Source organism: Geospiza fortis, unplaced genomic scaffold, assembly GCF_000277835.1.
Source record: "Geospiza fortis unplaced genomic scaffold, GeoFor_1.0 scaffold41, whole genome shotgun sequence".
Classification (NCBI taxonomy): Eukaryota; Metazoa; Chordata; class Aves; order Passeriformes; family Thraupidae; genus Geospiza; species Geospiza fortis.
Window position 1 is genome coordinate 17,692,807 of NW_005054299.1, and position 19,996 is coordinate 17,712,802.

The window sequence follows — 19,996 nt, forward strand, 5'->3', positions numbered from 1 at the left end:
GTACTGAGATATTATTTGGATATTTTAATTTAAATGGCAGATGCCACTAGATACCAGATTGGCAGTTATTAATGGCAGATGCAGTTAAATGCCAGAAACTGGTATTGCTGCGCATAATGTATCTCTTCTACTGGGCTGATGGGGTTTCTGTTTCTCCAAAAATGTTACCTTAATTCTTTATTTAAAGACTTAGTGACTTTCATAGATCAAAGTTATGAACTTTGGATACTTGATTGGGCTTGGGTCTTAGCCTTGTGGAATCAGTGCTATGATGCATGTGTTCACCACTCTCACTTTAGAGCTGCAGGTAAGTGTTAGTTTAGTTTAATTTAGAAATTATTTTTAAGCTTTTTTTTGCTCTGTATTGGGAGCTTCTTGTCAAGAGAATTACTGCCTTTGATATGTTTTAATACTATTCCTGGCTAGCAGTTTTCTAGGTGAATTAACTTTTTCCAATATCACAAAAGATAAAGGTGTTACTGCCAGCATTAATCTCTGTCTCTTCATGATGGTGGCCAAGCATATGCAGGTGACAGCCACTTCTCTTAAGCTCTGTAGCTTTGAGGCTGAATCTATCTTTAGCAGAGAGATGGAGACAAACTTTTTCATTGTTCTACTTCTTGAAATGCAAGGCTAATTCTCTAATTGGTTTGGTTCATCTTAATGCCCATAGTCAAGGGGGCACGCCAGATGCTGCTTAGACTGTTACGAATTCTCCAGACAAGTTTGTTTTCTGTAATACTCCCATGGGTCAGATTGCAATCACAGGAAATTGCTGGTCCCTGTTCTCTGTTGTTTGAAACAAAGCAGGTGGAGGTGAAATGTTCCTTTTCTCAGGTTCTTAATTTCTGCAATCTGATGTTTGTTTGGTTTTATTTTAAGTTTTTAGGTTGCTAGTTCTAATGTTGTGATAGATGTCATACCACAGTGTAATATGCTATTGGATTTGCACTTTTGGCATGCTAGCAGCCTGCCAGGTTTCCTTGTAGGAACTGACAAAAGGTTTAATGACTTCTTTGTGAGCTGTTTTGTTTTTAATCCTAGGCAGATAGGCTGGAGATATTGGGAGAAGCTATGATTCACTTGTGCCAAGACTGAAAAGCAAAATCATTAGAAACTTAGAATGACTGCTTTTTCTCCTCCCACCCAAAATAAATTACAGCTAAAGCAATGGGGGCTAAAATGACAGTAACAGTTGGGTTTTGATGATCCAGCTTAAATAATTTAGTGATTTTACATGAAACTTTTTGGCTGTGGTTTGTGAAGGTGCAGATCACTATTTATTGCCAGTAAACTTAGGCTGGACATGCAGGACATAATGTTAGAGGGGCACCAGTATGTTTTTCAGTGGGTATTGGCAGAGTCCTTTAGCACATTGTAAAATATTGATCTTGAGTTAAAAAGAACACTTCTGACAGTGCTTTAGGATGATTTAATTTTTCTAGGCATAACTTCTAGGTTACTACTTCCGTAGCAGTGACTTCTACATTTGTTGCTTTCCTGGTTCTCAATCTATTATTACAATCATGTGGTCAGCCATATGTAGATTGTGTTACAGTATGTGACTAGTATTAGAATTATCTTGAAATGTGTTGTGCAAACTTTTGAAATTAAACTCCTATTTGCAAAAAAGCTTCTCAGCAACTCAGAGGCTATTTAGTGTAAACTAGTCAGTTTACAAAATGTGTTTCTCTGAGTTTTGGAAAAATGCTAAATATTGATTGAACAATTTCCTTGAACTTCTGTCGACTTAGACTAAGGGAGCCTGGTTTTTTTTATGTGCTTCAAATAAAATAAAAACAGCAACTGTAAATAACTTTCTAGAGATAATTTGGCCAATCTTTCTGTCAATACAACCAACCAGAATATTAGCCACCACACAACAAAAAAATCACAGCTGGAAGACAATATGTTTTTGTTTTGTAGTTAAAACTTATTTTGTTTTGCAATGGAGCAGAAATACTATGTTATCTGCCTCATTAGTTATCTTCATTTGCTTCTAAAGATTTGGACTATTTAATCAGAGGGTATTAGCTGTTTGCTGCTTTAGATGTGAGATTTCATTAACATCACTGCAGAATTGATAAAATAAGAATGGTCTAGCCTGGAAAGGCACAATGTCTGGAGCTCCTACAGACTGCAGAACTCCTAGGCACATGGCATGAGCACACTCCTGTGCTTGACAGGAAATAAGGAAAGTGCAAAAGAAAGTGTTCATGGTGTTGGCACAGCCAGAAAAGGTGAGCTGCTTTTCCCATTTTCTCTGGGAGGGGGAAGGAGGAGAGAAGTGATGTGTTAAAGAAAGTGTCCTGTAGTGATCCATCCCTTGGATCACTCTGGATAGTCTACAAACATAATCAGAATCTACTGAGGTTTCTAGTTTAGTGCATCAGATACTGTTCAGTTTATTTGCATAATAGTTTCCAGTACATTGTTAAAACTTTAAAAAATATTAAAACTTGAATTTGAATTTTTGACAAAGCTTATTTTCCTGTAGAGCGTTTTACTTCCTTGCCTACAGCTGTGTTGGTTGTAGAAAGTCTTGTGTGAGGAACTTCAGTGTATTGGCAAAAACACAGTTGGAAATTAGTTGATTTACCATTCAGAGAACTCTTTTTTGCTGAGCAAGGACCAAAGACTTCACAAGTATCAGGTGATTCTGAACTCTTCAAATGTTTCTGACTGCTGTATCAATGATTACAATTGCAGTATACTTACTGCAGGCAAAGGCATATCTCCTTTGTTTTGTGAGTATGAGTCATTGTTTCTGAAATCTTGGTGAGAAGGGCAGCTGGCAACTGCTCTTTACCTGCATTTTCAAAGAGAGGATACCACAAATGTAATGTGGTCAGATTCATGTGCCCTGGATTTCCAGAAGTTTTAATTTCCATTTAACTCTTATCAAAGTGTGAAGATGACAGAATTATGTAGCTGTCCTTACCTGGATGTTTTACTGTATGCTAGCTACCAAAATAGTGATTTTTAAATTATTTATAATAAAAACAGTATCCAGTGTCTGAGGAAAGAGGAGAACATGGACAGGACATGATTAATGCAAAATTTGATGAAACTCCTGTTCCTCTGTGACAGGAAGACATCTATGTTGACGATGCAGCATTTTCAGCTGCTGTTGGAGAATGTGTCCATGTATTTATAACATACACGCAATCTGCTTCTGGAGTGGCAGCTTACTCTGTCTTGATAGAAAGCAGTTTGCCTTCTATGCAGGTAGCATTTCACATGGATTACATTTAGTTCTGCAGTCTATCCAGCTTTGGACGCGTAATAGTGACGAGTAGCATTAAACATTTTAGGGGATAATATCCATTGCCACAGCCTTTTCTTATTTATCTGGTGGCAGTCTTCCTCTGCCTTCACCAAACTTCTCAGACCTGTTACTAACAGCACGTGTGCAGCACTGAGCAGAAATGAGCTGTTGTAGTGTCTCAAGGAACACACACCACATTGGTACGTGTTACATGCTGTACTTAGTTTTGAGAAGTGTTGTTTTGCTTGATGAAGTGCTGTTAGTAAGCCTTAATGGTAATTTAGCAATTTTGTCTCAGTGTTCATGCTGGTTTGTACATTTTTGTTGTTATTATTGATTGTCAGCTAGTATCAAGTACACCAGGCATCTGCATTAAGATTGAAAACTCCAGTTGAGGCCTCCTGGTAGGAGGAGGACTTAAATTAATGGCTTCCACTGTAGGAATAAAATTGTTGTAGTTATTGATGGGATATATAGATTTTGGTAGTTTGTTTCTTAATGTAGGAAATATAAAAGCTTGGTGAAAATTGTGATTGCTAAGATGCTAGGTTTTGATCATCCCAAGAGGTAAAGATTTTGCCAAAGTTTTACATTTCTTTCCTAAACAGAAATTAGAGGTCTTTTCTATAAAAGCATTCTTCTAATTAGATCTTGCATTTTATTTTTCCTTTATAGCTAAACCAGGTGGACGGGTGAAATGTCAGTATATTTCTGCTGTGGATAAAGTGATCTTTGTGGACGATTATGCAGTAGGATGTAGGAAAGATCTCAATGGCATCTTACTGTTAGACACAGCTCTGCAAACGCCTGTTTCAAAACAAGATGACGTGGTTCAGCTTGAATTGCCGGTTACAGAGGTAAGATTGGGGGGGGGGGGGAATGAAAAGAGCTCTGTAAATAACTGTGTCAGAAATACTGAAACCAGACATTTCACTCTGAGTTTCTAGAATGATATTAACACCATGTAATGGAAAAGTTTCTTAGTTATTAGCTGTCATAGGGCCATAGCTTTTCACAGTTTCCTGTATCTCAAACAAATAAGAGCATGCCCCAAGACCACGTTATTTCAGAAGAAAAAACTTTTTAGTGACCAGAGATAAGGACTTATTTCCCCACCTTTGTCAGTGCTTGTGTATAGAATATATATGCCCTTCTAGGAGTCACTTCTGGCCTGTTAGGCATCTCTGATTTGTTCTTGTAGTCTTTCAGGAAAGGAAAGATGAAATCAGGTAACACGGCATTCCATCATGTGAAGAATTAGAGCTGGAATCTAAGTTTTCTAGCAAGGTCAGCTGGCCTAACAAAAGACGTTTTCCTGTGCAAACCTGGCTTCCCTTTTATGTTTGGATCAGGTGTACCGCAGTACTTCATGGTTTGGGCATTTAGTATCACTTTAAGAGAAGCTAATGTAGACATTTCTGCTTAGAGTGTAATACACAGGATTTTGTTGCATTTGTTTATCCTCAGCATTGATGGACATTATTTATGTGTTATGAACCAAGAATGTACGTTATATGTGAGGTTTTTAACAATGTGACTTGAGTAGGAGTAACAGCAATAAAATGTTTCATAGAGGTCTCTGCAGAGAGCTTTCTGCGTTCCTGATGCTTGCTGCCCACTGGCATTGCTTTTGTACCCTTTGTGGGTTACTAAAGTATCTTGGTATGTGTGGCTGAGTGTGAAGTGTCAGAGGTCAGGATTTCCTTTCATAAGGTCTGCTGTAACAGGTTTGCAGTCTCACATGGTTCAATACAACCTATAAGTTTGTGTCAGGTTTTGGCACATAGATTCTTTGGTTCTAAAGAGTTTACAGACCCTTGTTTACAGCACTTCTCTGTAAAGATCCTTCCTATAGAAAAAGAAACGTGGAGTTCAGTAGGAGTAGCTTTGGGAGTTTCATCATTAGATCAGTGAGAAAGGAGGCAAAACATTATCAGTCTCAAGTTCTTTTAATTTTAAAGAGGTGGTAACCCAGACATTGGAAAAACTTAGTAAATACTAAGCAAATATCATACAAACACATCTGTCCACTTCTTTCATCATAGAAAGGTCAAGAACTTTCATCCAAAGAACGGTGTTTAGTGGTTTTTTTCTCTAGAACTTTTCTGCAAATTTTTGCACTTAATTTAAGTAGTCTTTTAAGCAGTTTGATCTGCTGGTAGTGCAGTGCACCTTTATGCATTTCTAATTGCCAGCATTAACAAGTTATGAAGCAGTCTCTGTGCTGTTTTGAATTGGCTGTAGAACACTGAAATCGAGGAACTTCCACAGTCTATCTGTTATTCTTCTGATACAACCTTAGCTAGAGGGCTGGTTTGCCTTCAGTCTTTCTTCCCCTGAACTTCCCAAGGACATAACTAAGGGCCTTTTGGTCTGTGCTGTTTTGAGCAGTTTGTGGTTGTTTAAAGGACTGGCTGACCATTGTCCTTGGGAAATATTTCTCTGTAACTTGAAAGAATTCCTGTAATATTTTTCAGATGTTAACTCACCTAACAGCAGATTTAGAGTACTCTGTGCCTTGCACAATAAGCATTCTTTTAAACCTTACCTGTCAACATGAAGTTAGCAGACAGAGGGATAAGCTGGAAACAGATGAGACTTGGAAAAAAATGTCTATAAATGGATGATTATAGCATTCTTTTCTAGCTGCATTATTTCTGAGTTTCAGGAACTAACTTCTAAACTGGCCTGGGTTTTTCTTTGCTTCATTTTTCAGCTTTGCTGTATTAGCATTGTAAGTAACTTATCTCCAATTGTATTGCAGTGTGGTTGTTCTCATTATTATCTACCTTTTTGAAGGTACAAAGCTACTCAGAAAATGGCAAGACTTTTGTTCTTGCTGTCACTTTTTGTCATTAAAGCTAAATGAATCCTTTTGGAGAGAAAGCATTGGGCAATAGATGTTTCCTCATTGCTTAATAGATCTTATTTTAACTTTTATGACTGACTTTTTTTAACATTTGGTAATATTACCCGAGAGAATTTGTAGTAATTACTGTTACCATTGCTGAAGTTTATCTGTGGGTTGGCCTGTGATGTAAAATTTGGAACATCATCCTCAAGTCTGGAATGGGAATTATGCTGATATAATATAAAGTAGGATCTGTTAAAGGACATTTCCGAGACTAATGAAACAGGCATAATTCCTGTTGTAGTTACTCAGTGTGGATGCTAACTTTGCTTGTACATCTGCATTTTAGGCTCAGCAGCTGTTATCTGCTTGCATAGAAAAAGTAGATGTTTCTAGCACAGAGGGATATGATTTGTTCATCACACAACTGAAGGATGGCTTAAAAAATACCTCACATGAAACAGCAGCAAATCATAAAGTTGCAAAGGTAAGAATTTGTACTGTCTAACGTGGATTCCCAAGTCTTAATTTCTGTGTCTACCATTGAAATATGCAAAATCTGTGACTCGGTGTGGTGGATTTTGTTTGAAGACAGTGGAATATATTATCTGTTCCTTAGTTTTATGTGTGAAGCTTCACTTGGTAAGAGAACAAACAAGATTAGTTTCTTGCTGATGGAGTCAGCTAATAAACCCAACTGAGCTTAAAATTTGAGGTTACTTTTACTTTGCTTGTGTTATGTTCGTGTTGCTTTTGTGTGTCTGTTGTTGTATTTCTTGATACCACATGTGTTTGGTTTTGGTTTTGACACTCTTCTGATCTGTTTGTTGTTAAGATTTTCAAATTCTAAAACATGGACACTTTTTTTCTTATTTAGTGGGCAACGGTTACGTTCCACCTTCCTCATCATGTTTTGAAGTCTGTCGCCAGTGCCATTGTAAATGAACTCAAGAAGATAAATCAAAATATTGCTGCCTTACCTGTAGCATCCTCTGTGATGGATAGGTTATCTTACCTCTTACCCAGCGCACGACCAGAGCTCGGTGTGGGACCTGGCCGATCTGTGGACAGGTATATTAAGACAAAATAAGTGATGAATTTAACCCCTTAGTTGTATCAGGATAAGCTCCTAGATGACTTTAACTTACTTAAAGAGTTAGTCCTATTCTGTGCTTTGTTGCTCTTACACATACAGCTAATGAACTGTTCAATGTGTGCTGTGCCATACATATTACTGAATTTAGGAAAGCCTTTATGGACACCGCAAGACTATCTCAGTTTCAACTTTAATGCAAATCAAATTTACTTTGCTCTTAATCCCAACATACACTTTTAGAAAGGTAAGAATTGAAGCCTTAAATATATACTTCCTTATATCCTGAAGCCAATTCCTTTTCCTTCATACAAGAAAGAGTCATGCTTCTGTTCTATGGTTTAGAAGTTTAGGAAGTTACCTTTGCAGACCATATATATGCTACTTCTGAACTCTCTAGTCAACTGCAACATGTGCAGGGCAAGAGAACATTTTCTCTCAGATTGCTGCTTCATCGCTTTCTGATCTTAGTGGTAATGTATACACAAGCATTATTTTAACCTTCATAAGCTGAGGCTAGCTAGAATACAGGTAAATCTTCTAAGTTTATAAATTATTCTTTCTTGAAAGTGTCTGTACAAATATTATTTTGCATTTGTATTATCATTTCTTACATCTTAAAAAATTTAATGGATTTGATTTCATCTCTTAGCTTTCCTTCCCCAAGCCTTCAGGTCTACCTATACCTCACCACATTGTATTTTGATTAGAGCTCTCCCAAGATCTGTCTCGTGAGCTGGTGTAATGTCAAGTTAAGATAGCTCTTATATGAGTGTTGCTAGAATAGATTACTTCCTTGGCAGGAAATGTTTAATATCTCCATTCTCTTACAAGACAGTAAAAATCTCCTGAAACTGAGAAGCAGAAACAGGAAATAAGGCACATTTCCCTCTAACAGCCCTAGTTCTTGGGAGAGCAAAACTCTGACTGATACTCATTTCTCATGTGCTGTTGCAAATGAGAGACATGCATTGAGTGAAGGTGGAAAAGAGAGGAACTTCTTTGCTCTCTTAACTAAGTTGCAGAGGGGTTCATATTTTGGCATGTAGTAGTTTAAAATTTACAAGTATGATGGTATGTAGTGAGTGATGACTGGGAAGGAGAGTTGTACCATGTATTTAGTTAAGCCTAAAATATCACTTTAGAGTATTTTTAAATATGTAAATTTATATGTGTTTAACTAAGAACCCCAATTTTTACAGTAGTTGTCATGTTTAAAAGAAAATCCAGCTCTCTTGCAGTTCTGTTGGGCTAGCTTCTCCACCTGCCTTTGATGCAGAATAGCTTTGGGTATCTGATGCTTTTCTGCAGGTAGATCAAATAGGCTACCTGGAAGCTTATTTTCTTAATCCTGCTTTAAAGGTCCATAGGTTGTTGTGTGGCTTTTAGTTTTTTACTGGGAATGTATTTTAAACACCCAAGTGAGGGAAGTAATTTTCCTGTAATAATTAATTATAATTTTATGTGTACGTTATAGGTAACTATTTGTGTTATTTTTAATGGTTACTGAAGCCCTGAAGGTCTTATAGATAGTTCGGGTTTTTAATTTTAAGTGGCAATTTTGGGTCATGTAGAGTTTTTCACCATTCTAGGTCTTTGATGTATAGTGAAGCTAACAGACGGGAGACATTCACTTCATGGCCTCATGTGGGTTATCGGTGGGCACAGCCAGATCCTATGGCTCAAGCTGGGTTCTATCACCAGGTAAGAGATTTAGTTATTCTTAGTATTTGTTCCCCAGGTGGGATGGCAGGGGAAAAAAGGTTGTGATGTTTTCTAGTAGGGTTTTTTTTTCTTTTTTTTTAATGGATTCCTTCAATTATGCATAAACCATAAAGACTTCGTCATTCAGCTTTTTTTTTTTTTCTTAAGTTTCAAGGGGTTTTGGTGCCTTGAGTTTGCCTCTTTTTATTTTTTTGGTACAGATCACAGAAAACACTGATCTGATCTTCAGCATATAAAACTTTTTGAAATACTCAGATTAATCTGAGTTAACAGTAATAGAGATTAAGTTGGTTGTTGCATAGAATCTGTCTTTCTCCTTGTTAGATTGTTGAGTAAATAATCCTTTTTTATATTACAAGTAAAGCAAAGAAGCAGTAAGCTTGGCACTGGAGTTCTCTAAACATACTTTCCTAGTAGAACTTAATTGTATCAAACAGAGGTCCTAGATCACATTAAATTGTTAGGCTCAGTGAATAAATACAACCTCAATGTTTTATTCCACTACTTTTGCTTATTTCCATTTTTCATTCCTTGAAATTATTCCTACTTTAAAAAATATTTATAATATGGATTTAGATAATGATGGCTGGGGAGTGCCTATCATTTGACAGCAATATTGTCTGTTTCATTCTGTCAACTGTAAAGCGCGATAGGTGGATGAAGTTTTTGGATGATTTCTTAAACTTCCACAGAAGGAGAAATGCAGGGAATTCATATGTTGGAATTGCATCTGCATATTCCCAAGCATGTCTTGAAATGAGGTCATGAAAATGCTAAATTTTAAGAGAATGGAAATTTTCATTGTTTTTCCTCAGTTACTTCAGCTAGTAACAACTGTTCTTTGCAGAGGAGTGGTAGAGAATACTTTATGTCCTAAGAGATTGGTAGGAATACTTTTTAACCCATGTTTATCCAAGCATGTATTCTGCTGCAGTTCTAAATTTTTTGAACTTTGTGAACTTTTGCCAAAGAAAAAAAAGTAATTTCTGTTCTTTGTCTGTGGTTTGCATCCAATGACTTGCATGAATGTTAGTTCTGGATCTCTTCTACAGTAATATGTATTCTTTTTTTAATGTGAAATGCTGCCACTTTGTAGTATATATTTGTGGCCTTTTATATGTTTGGTGTGATGCTTTAGTATGTCACTAGAAGGAAAGAAGTTGATCACCTAGTTAAAAGTGTTTTGTAGTACATAGCTATATAAATTGCAAGTGTTTCTTCCTATTTTCATAGCCTGCTTCATCAGGAGATGACAGAGCCATGTGCTTTACCTGTAGTGTGTGCTTGGTGTGCTGGGAGCCTACAGATGAACCTTGGTAAGTTTAATGGTGTGTGAGGTACACCTAATTCTCTGCTGAAGAGGTTAGAAATCTTCAAAGGACAAAAATCAACGTTTCTCAATGGTATTTCTGGTGAGTTTAGGACAAGTCATTGACAAGAGTGGGTTTCCAAAATGATTCCATGGAACCAGTCACAAAAATATTTGATGTATTATATCAAATTTCTGTATAATACTAAAAGAAAAAAAATGTAGTTGGTTTTATTTCTTAATTCTGATTTGCTGTTTCATTTCAAATTGCTCCTTGAGAGTTGTGAGCCAATGGAGTCTTCTATTTGGTTGTGACTAGGATACATCTCTTTTCAGGTTCAAAAATTGCCATGGGTGTGTAGTGCATATTTGCCTTTTATGTGAAATTGCAGTATCCATTACTAGGTTCCTGAATCATCTAAAATTGTGGATGGTGACAGAAATGGGGGACCTTACACTAATTAAAGAGTTCTTAATGTAATTTTATTCTTGATTAGTTGGCAGTTTGTAATATTTTCTTGAACATGTCAGATTTCTGACTTGCTGGAAACTTTTCCTTGTAATATTATCTTCATAGTTTTTGTCTACTCCTTTCACTTAGGATTTTCAAGACATTTTGTAGCCATGAAATTGCTCTTGTCATGTCTCTGCCTTAGTTGTATATCAAGATTCATTTTTTTCCATGCTTCTTGGTTAATGTGACATTCAGGACTGTTTCCAGTTTTGATTTTTTTAATTGTGGATATAGAACTAAAACCAGGACATTGCTTCTAAAGTTACTCGTAACATTAGAGTTTTAATGTACGGTAATTTAATCTGGGCTTTTCTTCGTGGGGACATGATTGGCCACTGCCTATAGAACAATTTTTTTAATGGACTAATTATATTAAGAGCATTGTGTAGATTGATCCATTTGAATATGGATGTACATCGAGTGATCAAAGTCTTTAATACAGTCTGCTATTAAGAATCAGCAGAGAAAGCTGTGTTAGTAACTTCAGAACTCTCTTGTATGGTTGACTGCAATAGAGTTCAAATAGTTCAGTTTCAGCTTCACTTCTAGGGCTTAGCTTGCATATACTGTGTGTAGTTCTCACAGTAAAAAATTACTGTTTTCTGTGTTTGTTTTTAATCTGGAAAGGTCTGAACATGAGAGACATTCCCCGAACTGCCCATTTGTCAAGGGTGAGCACACTCAGAATGTACCTCTTTCAGTCACACTAGCAACAAGTCCAGCGCAATTTCCCTGCACAGATGGCACTGACAGAATAACTTGCTTTGGATCTGGAAGTTGCCCTCATTTTCTAGCTGCTGCAACAAAACGAGGAAAGATCTGCATATGGGATGTTTCCAAACTTATGAAGGTATGCAATATAAATAATTATTTTTCATCAACTGTTTACTGATCAGGCATATCTTGATTCAAAATCAAATACCTCTTTTGTTTTTTATTTTTATTTCTTAGGTCCACTTAAAATTTGAAATCAATGCATATGATCCTGCTATTGTGCAGCAACTTATGTTATCAGGAGAACAGAGCTCAGGGGTTGACTCAAGGAGACCAACACTAGCATGGTTAGAAGATTCCTCTAGCTGCTCAGACATACCAAAATTAGAAGGAGACAGGTATGCCAGTCTACCAAATGAGAAATATTAAATGCTTCTGTGTGAGTGGTAAATGTCATTTAGCAAAGTCATGCTTTGTGAAACATAAGATTGGTAATTTTCTTTTCATGGAAATAATATTTTTAGTCACTCAGTATTTGTACACAGTTCAACACTTGAAAAAGACTAATCTAAATTTCTATTTTTTAAGCCAGTTTCCTGCTGTTCCAGTTTTATACTCCACTAGCAAAGAGATTGCAGATCTCATTGCTGCTCTATGCTCATGTTTCAGAGGCAGTGTAAAAACAGAAAGGAATATAAGCTTTGGATCAGCTTTTCATTTTAGTTATGGATTATACATTTCAGATCTTGAAAGTAAAGGCTCCTCTTGGACTTGGGGAACATGCTTTCTTTCTGATTGCTTCTCCGTAATTTGTGGTTATGTCATTCTGAAAATAAACTGTGTGCATGTGCTAGGAATTTGTGCTTCCTTGCATACTTTTAATACACATATACAGACTCTGAACAATTAGATAGTCCTGTTGCAAGGATTTGGATAAGCTAGAGGGTATGTCACTGCTTGGAAAGTGTGATGTAAGAAAAAGTAGTATTTCACTTGTGCTTCATACAGCCTAACCCAGTTACTGGGTACTCTTGTCTGGTCTTGCCAAAGCTCAATAGAGTGAATAACTGTTGGAAGATTTAGAACAAAAGTTGACTGGGGAGTCTTGCTAGTTTTCTGAATGTTTCTTCTTAAACTTCAGCGTTAAGAAGAAGGTAACAATACTGTTATATGCACGGGAAGTAAATCTTTGGTTTTAAGCTTAGTGTGATGTCTACAGTAGTGCAGAGCAAATATGGATCTTGCTCTTCTGCTGACATGAGCAACATCAGCACCTGCCTGGACTCTTACTGTAGCTTTAGGTCTGGGAACTCCTTGGTAGTTAAAGAATTAAACCAGTTTTAAGAGCTGGATAAAGGACAGTGCAATCATACTGCCTAGAGCTAAGCATCTTCCATACCACTTAACCTACATGGAATTTACCATCACTTCTCCGCTTAAGGGGAAGCTGGATCAGAATCAAAGTATTGAATTGTGTCTGCCATGTTGTGGAGTGAATGTTGATCAGGTTTGACCCCACAAAGATCGGTTTCTTGGATATGAGGATATAAGTATCCAGTTTCTTGAAGTTTGAGGATCTGACTTGGTACTGTGAGTGGTTTTACCTGAAAGTGCAAAGGGATTGATGGCCTTCCTCTGTGTAATGAACCTGAATAGGAAATAATTTCTTTCATTGGAAAAGTCAGGTGCATTAAATATTTATGTATTCTTAGAACTACTCAGGGTCCTATTTCTCTTGAAAAGGTGTCTTGAACAGAATCTGGTTTTATGACAAAAAGATTTATCTGGTAGTATTTTAAAAACCAACAACACTGTTCATCCCTTGTTTCAGTATTAGCTACAAAATCGCTTGTAGAACTGAAGACCAGTCTATCAGCTCCACTTTCCAGAGATGATTTTGAGGAATTTGAAGATGTTGATATTCATTTTCAGATGTCCTGATTGTACAGTTTTATTTTTCTTGGAAAGATTCCTGAGAACTGGTTTTCATTTTAATTCAACTTAGACCTGAATTTCCTGTAGGAAATACAACAGTAGAATGAGGCAAAAAGTAATCTGGTCTACTGATTCAATAATGGAGGTAAAAGCCTTTATGTTGTTAGTGTCTGTAATGAACTCATCAATGGATGAACAATGCCAGCTAAAAGGAATGGCCAGCTATAGTACACATTGTGTTTTCTATTAATTTTTACTAATTTAATTAAAAATAAGCCTGCAGTTAGCATGTACATGGTGTCATTCATGCATTGTTCTTTTTCAGTGATGATCTACTGGAGGATTCAGACAGTGAAGAGCATTCCAGATCGGAATCTGTTACAGGTAGGTTATATCTGACCTGTTATAGATGTAATAGTTTGGAGGTTAAAGGGGGAATTCTTCTTCCAGACTTTCAAAAAAAACCTGTCAGAACTGATGATACTATATTCACTGGATTAGAAAAAAGGAAAATAATTTACCTTGGAAAAAGATTTTTCAATGGATTCACCATTGAAAGGAATGCTGGTATTTAAGTTTGTGTGATGGAGAGATGGCATGCAGGAGAAAAGAAAAACTGCACTATGTTAGTTAATAAATGTCTTACTTGACAACAAGCATTGCTTATCTTGCTGTCAATAAAGCACACAAACCAAGGTAAAAGAACTTTCTTAGAACAGGCACAAATTACAGCTGTGTGAAATGCTTTAAGTTCAGGGGATTGCCAAAAGAGTTCCTGTGTCTTGATTGTTTCCCTAAGGGTTTGCACTTTGATAAAATATTTCTTCCTGAATAAAGATTTTATATGGAAGCAGAACAGTGCTATGCATGGTATTCCTGTGTTATTTTCTTAGAGGTTGAGTCAGAAATTTTGAGGCAAGGGAGGACTATGTGTTTATTTTCTATAATGTGGTTTACATCTTTGAGTAAGGATCACCCAGCAGGGAAAAAAAGAGCATGAGATGTAGAAAAAGATCTTTTTTTTCCAGCAAACTGTAATATATGCAGTATGATTCCTGTTTTGTCTTTTGAGCATTTGTATTATGTTAAATGTTTTTGTTTTTAAGGACATACATCACAAAAAGAAACGATGGAAGTCAGCCTTGATATAACAGCTCTCAGCGTTCTTCAGCAACCTGAAAAACTTCAGTGGGAAATTGTTGCAAATGTTCTGGAGGACACAGTTAAAGATCTGGAAGAACTTGGGGCAAATCCCTGTTTGGCCAACTGTAAGAGTGAAAAGATGAAGGAAAAACATCTAGAACAACACAACATTCCCTTTCCTTGTTTATTAGCCGGAGGTCTATTAACATACAAATCACCTGCTACCTCTCCTGTTAGCAGTAACTCTCAGAGATCACTGGATGGCTTAAGCAGGACTCGAGGTGAGAGTGTCTCAGAACAGGGATCAACTGACAATGAATCCTGCACTAATTCAGAACTGAATTCCCCTCTGGTAAGGAGGACTTTGCCTGTATTGCTGCTGTACAGCATTAAGGAGTCTGATGAAAAAGCAGGAAAACTCTTTTCACAGATGAACAATATTATGAGTAAAAGTATTCATGATGATGGTTTCACAGTTCCACAGATCATTGAAATGGAGCTGGACAGTCAGGAACAGTTGCTGTTACAGGACCCCCCTGTGACTTACATTCAGCAGTTTGCAGATGCTGCAGCCAACCTGACTTCTCCGGACTCGGACAAGTGGAGCTCTATGGTTCCCAAGCCTGGGACTTTGGTTCAGTGCCTGCGTCTGCCCAAGTTTGCAGAGGAGGAGAACCTGTGTGTAGATTCAATCACACCTTGTGCAGATGGAGTTCATCTGTTAGTAGGACTGCGGACTTGTCCTGTTGAATCTCTGAGTGCAATAAATCAAGTAGAGGCCTTGAATAATTTAAATAAATTAAACTCAGCACTATGTAATAGAAGGAAGGGGGAACTAGAATCAAGTCTTGCTGTAGTGAATGGCACGAGTATTGATGTAATCCAGCATGAGACACCAGCAGATGTACCAACTCCTTTAATTATTCAGCCTGAACAGAGAAGTGTTAGTGGTGGATACCTAGTGCTTTATAAGATGAATTATGCCACTAGAATAGTTACTCTAGAGGAGGAACCAGTAAAAATCCAGCATATCAAAGACCCCCAAGACACAATTACCTCAATGATTTTACTCCCACCAGATATATTGGATAATCGAGAAGACGACTGTGAGGAGCCTGTAGAGGAAATACAATTATCTTCTAAAAATGGCAGTGGGAGAGAGAGAAGATCTGAGATCTCTACTCTTGGGCACCTGGTAATAACTACTCAGGGAGGATATGTAAAAATACTAGATCTTTCAAGCTTTGAAATTCTGGCCAAAGTGGAGCCACCTAAAAAAGAGGGCACTGAGGAACCAGATATGTTTGTCTCTGTGATATACTGTTCGGGCACAGACAGATTATGTGCATGCACCAAAGGTAAGATTTTTCTTCAAATTTATTTTTAAATTACTGATTTTACTGAATTTGGATTATGTTACAGAATTTAAAGTCTAAATTTCAAATTCCCCTGAATGTACTTACAGTTTAATGGTCTAGGAAGCATGGACTCTAGTTAATTTCTCACCTTAAATGTCAATTCTAATCTCTAGAATCTATAGTAATTCTTGCATATGTCTTAAATCTTGAAGATGCACAGGTTTTCTGAAGTCCAGAACAAATAAAAGTCATTCTTGTATGTACTTACTTCTTACTACTTCAGAAAAATGTCTTTGGCTATAATGGATGATAGTCAAGAGAGCAGAGAAGATAATGCTTTTATATCTTATTCCAGTGTATTTTCATTCAGGTAGCATGCTTTGGTTCTGCTTCAGCTTTTTGCAGTTTGAATTGTACTTTCTTGAGTGTTAGAGCCAGACTATCCATGAAGGATTCTTTTTTTCCAAATGAACACAAGGCATTTTGTGTGGAAGGGGACAGGTAGGAGGGGAGTGTAACTCAAGGCCAGGTAACAACTACTTTGTAGAAGTCCCTAAACCACCACACAGCTCCCTGTTTCCTTGTATCGCATTGGAGCACTGGAAACAGCTCTGGGTGTTATCTAGATGAGTTCCTCCATGTCCCAGTGTTCTGGTTAGTTCATCTGCAGTTGATTGCAGCTGTGGAGGAAATGCTTCGGCTCTCAGAGGGGTTAAGCTGATAGGATGGTTCATAGATTTCAAATAAATTCCCACCAATATCACGTGGAGCTTCTTCTTTACTAGAAGAATTGAAATTGATACCTTTTTCCTTTCATGACAGTGTCACACTAATTATAAAGTCCTGCTATGAGCAGTTGTTAAATCAGATATACTTATTTCCAGCAGATAAAGTCAAGTTTATTGTAAACATCTCAGTTTTCTTAAAGGCTCCATGTTTCTCACTCACCTACAAAGATTTGTAGAAGTGGGCATTTGAGATTTGCTTTTTAAATACTAATGAAAACATTGCAGGTAACTAGTATTTATGTTTGCAGATTCCCAAAGGTAGCATTCATATTTACTAAATGGTTCTCTTTTGGTGACTGCTTTTGAAGAAATAGCTATTAAACTATTTCAGCTGTATTTAATAATGCACACTGTTTCCTAGTTAAAATAAAACTCTAGCTGAAAGGTTAATTGCCTTCGAAGACTGTTCTGTTCTGTCTTATCATATCCATGTGTCCTGGTTTAAGGCAAATTTGGGAGAAAACCTCCAAAGGGGTTCTTCTAGAAAGCAAATTCAAGTGGTCCCTCCCCCAACTGGCTCAGGAAAATATTTCCTTGGAGAAAAGTGGAAAAAAGCTGTTTATTTAGCAGGCAAAGCATTCACCAGCACAAAAAATGAACAATATTAAACAATAAAACTTCTTGCCAATCTGTAGAGATGACAAACTCAGAAAGTCCCCTTGGTGGGCTGTAGCTCAGCTCACTCAGTCTCTTATCAGTCCCTCCAGCACTGGAAATGCTGCGGCCCAGGCTCAGCCTTGTGGGCCACATGTGTAAGTTCCAGGTGCTCTCCTGGGTTTTCAGTCCAGAGCAGGTTTGAACAGTTCTAAGAAAAAGAAAAATCACAGTCCAGGGAACTTCTCTGGCCTCAGCTGGCTAAAAACTAACTAAAAGCAAAGGAGAGCTCTCTCTTGCTGTCCATGCTGCAGACAACACAGTCCAGGAGAAGGATGCTGGGGAGCAAGTGCGAATGTGGAGGAGCAAGTGCAGTTTCTGATAACAAACTGTGTGCTTCTTCTCTCCCCCTCTTTGCTCTCAGAACCAGTCTTAAAGCTGCAGAACTTATTTCTGGGTTAAACAGACAAATAGGGATACAAGCATCATAGAGTCATTCCAGGGCACCATGTCATAATGTTTTGACTTTATACTTAGCTGATCAAACTGCAATCGCATTGAAAAGACCTCCAAACAGCATATTTTTTCCTACAGAATTTTATTACTATCAGTTTCTTTCCTTTCATCAAAGCTGTTTTGCCTTTCTTGTGTTTTAAGAGTCATGATAAAAGTTAAGGAGCTTATTGTGCGTGGTACTTTTCCATCCAATTCTAGTGTGTATGGAAATCATATTCTAGTAGCTTTTGGTATTATCTAAACCTCTTTGGGCCATGGAGTTTTAAGATATACAGGTCTCTTGAGCTGGAGCGCCTACTGTGTGTAGGAGTATTTTGTCTCTGTTTAGATAACTACCACCTGTGTTACTGACTGCAGAATACTTCCATCTTCCTTGTAATAGACAAGCACATCATTCTGCTTTTGCAGTAAATCTCTTTCAGTATTATAATACCCATCTAGTAATTTATCAATAGCTTTTTTGGATTTCTTTTGTTCATGCTGCCCTTAAGATGACTGAGATTTTGGGGTATTTTTTCTTCTGTAGCCCAGTATGCTATAGGCATCAAGTCAACCTGCAAGGGTCCTCTTTTTGAATATAGTACTTTGTTTACTTAAAAAAAAAATCCACTGATTATTCTTATCTTATCTTTCATTTGCATCCACTATACCTTGTAGAGGGATAGAATATAAGAAAATAAAGATAGTGTAGAGAGTAATCTTACCCCTAAGGAGTTGCAGCTGGGCCAGTTACCAAAGGTTAGGAACAAGCCTGACTTTTAACAGGCCACAACTATAACCAATGAGAAGAAGAGTGCTCTTCTTCTCATAGTGCTCTTCTCATATAAAAGAGTGAGTTGGCTGTTGAGAAGGGAATTGGATTCGGTTGGGTACTTTGTGAGGAAGAAAGAGTCAGTGCTCTGAGAGCTGTCCACAAGAAACACCAAGAAGGTATGGAACCTTTGTGATAAGGAGACAACAGTATGGAACCCCTGCAATAAGATGACAACAATACCTCTATTTGGAACTTCCATTTTCTGCTCAACCGTGGCCTTCAGGGTTCATTATTTTCATTGCTTAAATGTCTTTAGGGGCTTTCAATTTCTATTACTTTTTTAGCATATCAGTAGTTGTTATATTTTTCTCAGTTTGTAGAAATTAAGTCCAAAGTCATCATAAATACTTAGGGGTCAGTGTCCTTAAGAGGTCTGAATTTCAGGGTCTGATGCTAGGTATGTCTGAAGCCTCAGAGTCAAAACATTTATGCCAAAATACATCACTTGGTAAAGAATGACTGAACTGAAAGGTTTATAAATAAGGCATAAAAGGTATGAAATTCAGGAACTCTAGAAGAAAAAGCAAATCAAAACCCTCAACTATTAATCTAACTTTTTAAATCCTCTATCTTATTGTATGTTTGAATAGCTTAGTATATGAAATAAGCTTTGCATAATTTTCCTTGTCTTGAATAATAATCGTCCTTTAAACTTTTGCTTTAAATGGGTAGAATTTCCTGCTTAGCTAGGTGGCTGAAGATGGAGGGTTTTGATGTTAGTTTTTTTTCCTTGAGTGCTGCTTTCTTAGGCTACTTTGCAAATCACTTAAAGGTGTTTGCTCCTCTAGGATTACTGCGGCAAGTGGGACGGTGCCTTCAGTCTGACAGCATTAGAGAGATACACTGAAAGTAGAATAACTGTATTCACTGATGTGTTCAACATTATTCCGTATACAAAGGAGCTTGTAGTGCAAAGACATAAATGAAAATTTTAAGTGAAAGTTTTGGAGCATACATGCATTGGAAGTGCTTGGATGATGTTGCAAAATACTCAGGCATGAGCACTGTGTTCTTTCCTGTTTACTTGTTTGACACATCAGAATAGGCAAAGAGGTACTTTAATGTTGAAAAGTTCTGAATGTGGAATAGCATTTTCTTCTGTTTCTCCTGCTTGTTGATTTATTATTTTCATTGGTAGATTTTATAAAATTTTTTCATAGCTTCTAAGATATGACTGAAAAAGAAACCTCTGTGTGAATGGGTGATTCAAATCTGGAGTAGTTTTATGGAAAGATGTTTTAGACCTACATTTGATGTCATCCATCTTTGTGAGTCACATTTGAGAATGTTACCTCTTGGTGTCAGCTTCAGGTACTTACCTCTTTCTGCAAGGATTACCTGAGCTTGACCTCTGAGGGAAAGTGCAAATATATT

General features: G+C 37.1%; 1 protein-coding gene across 1 annotated transcript in view; it reads left to right on the top strand.

The window, feature by feature from the left end:
- The first annotated feature begins 271 nt into the window (after positions 1-271).
- Positions 272-19,996, top strand: part of BIRC6 (baculoviral IAP repeat containing 6) — a 164,111-nt gene continuing 144,386 nt past the window's right edge. Inside the window, exons 1-11 of the mRNA XM_031059804.1 lie at positions 272-307; positions 3,091-3,211; positions 3,944-4,125; positions 6,469-6,606; positions 6,997-7,190; positions 8,805-8,916; positions 10,171-10,253; positions 11,388-11,610; positions 11,712-11,872; positions 13,735-13,793; positions 14,516-15,910. Coding sequence (XP_030915664.1) covers positions 272-307; positions 3,091-3,211; positions 3,944-4,125; positions 6,469-6,606; positions 6,997-7,190; positions 8,805-8,916; positions 10,171-10,253; positions 11,388-11,610; positions 11,712-11,872; positions 13,735-13,793; positions 14,516-15,910 — 2,704 coding nt within the window. The remainder of the gene's footprint in view (positions 308-3,090; positions 3,212-3,943; positions 4,126-6,468; positions 6,607-6,996; positions 7,191-8,804; positions 8,917-10,170; positions 10,254-11,387; positions 11,611-11,711; positions 11,873-13,734; positions 13,794-14,515; positions 15,911-19,996) is intronic.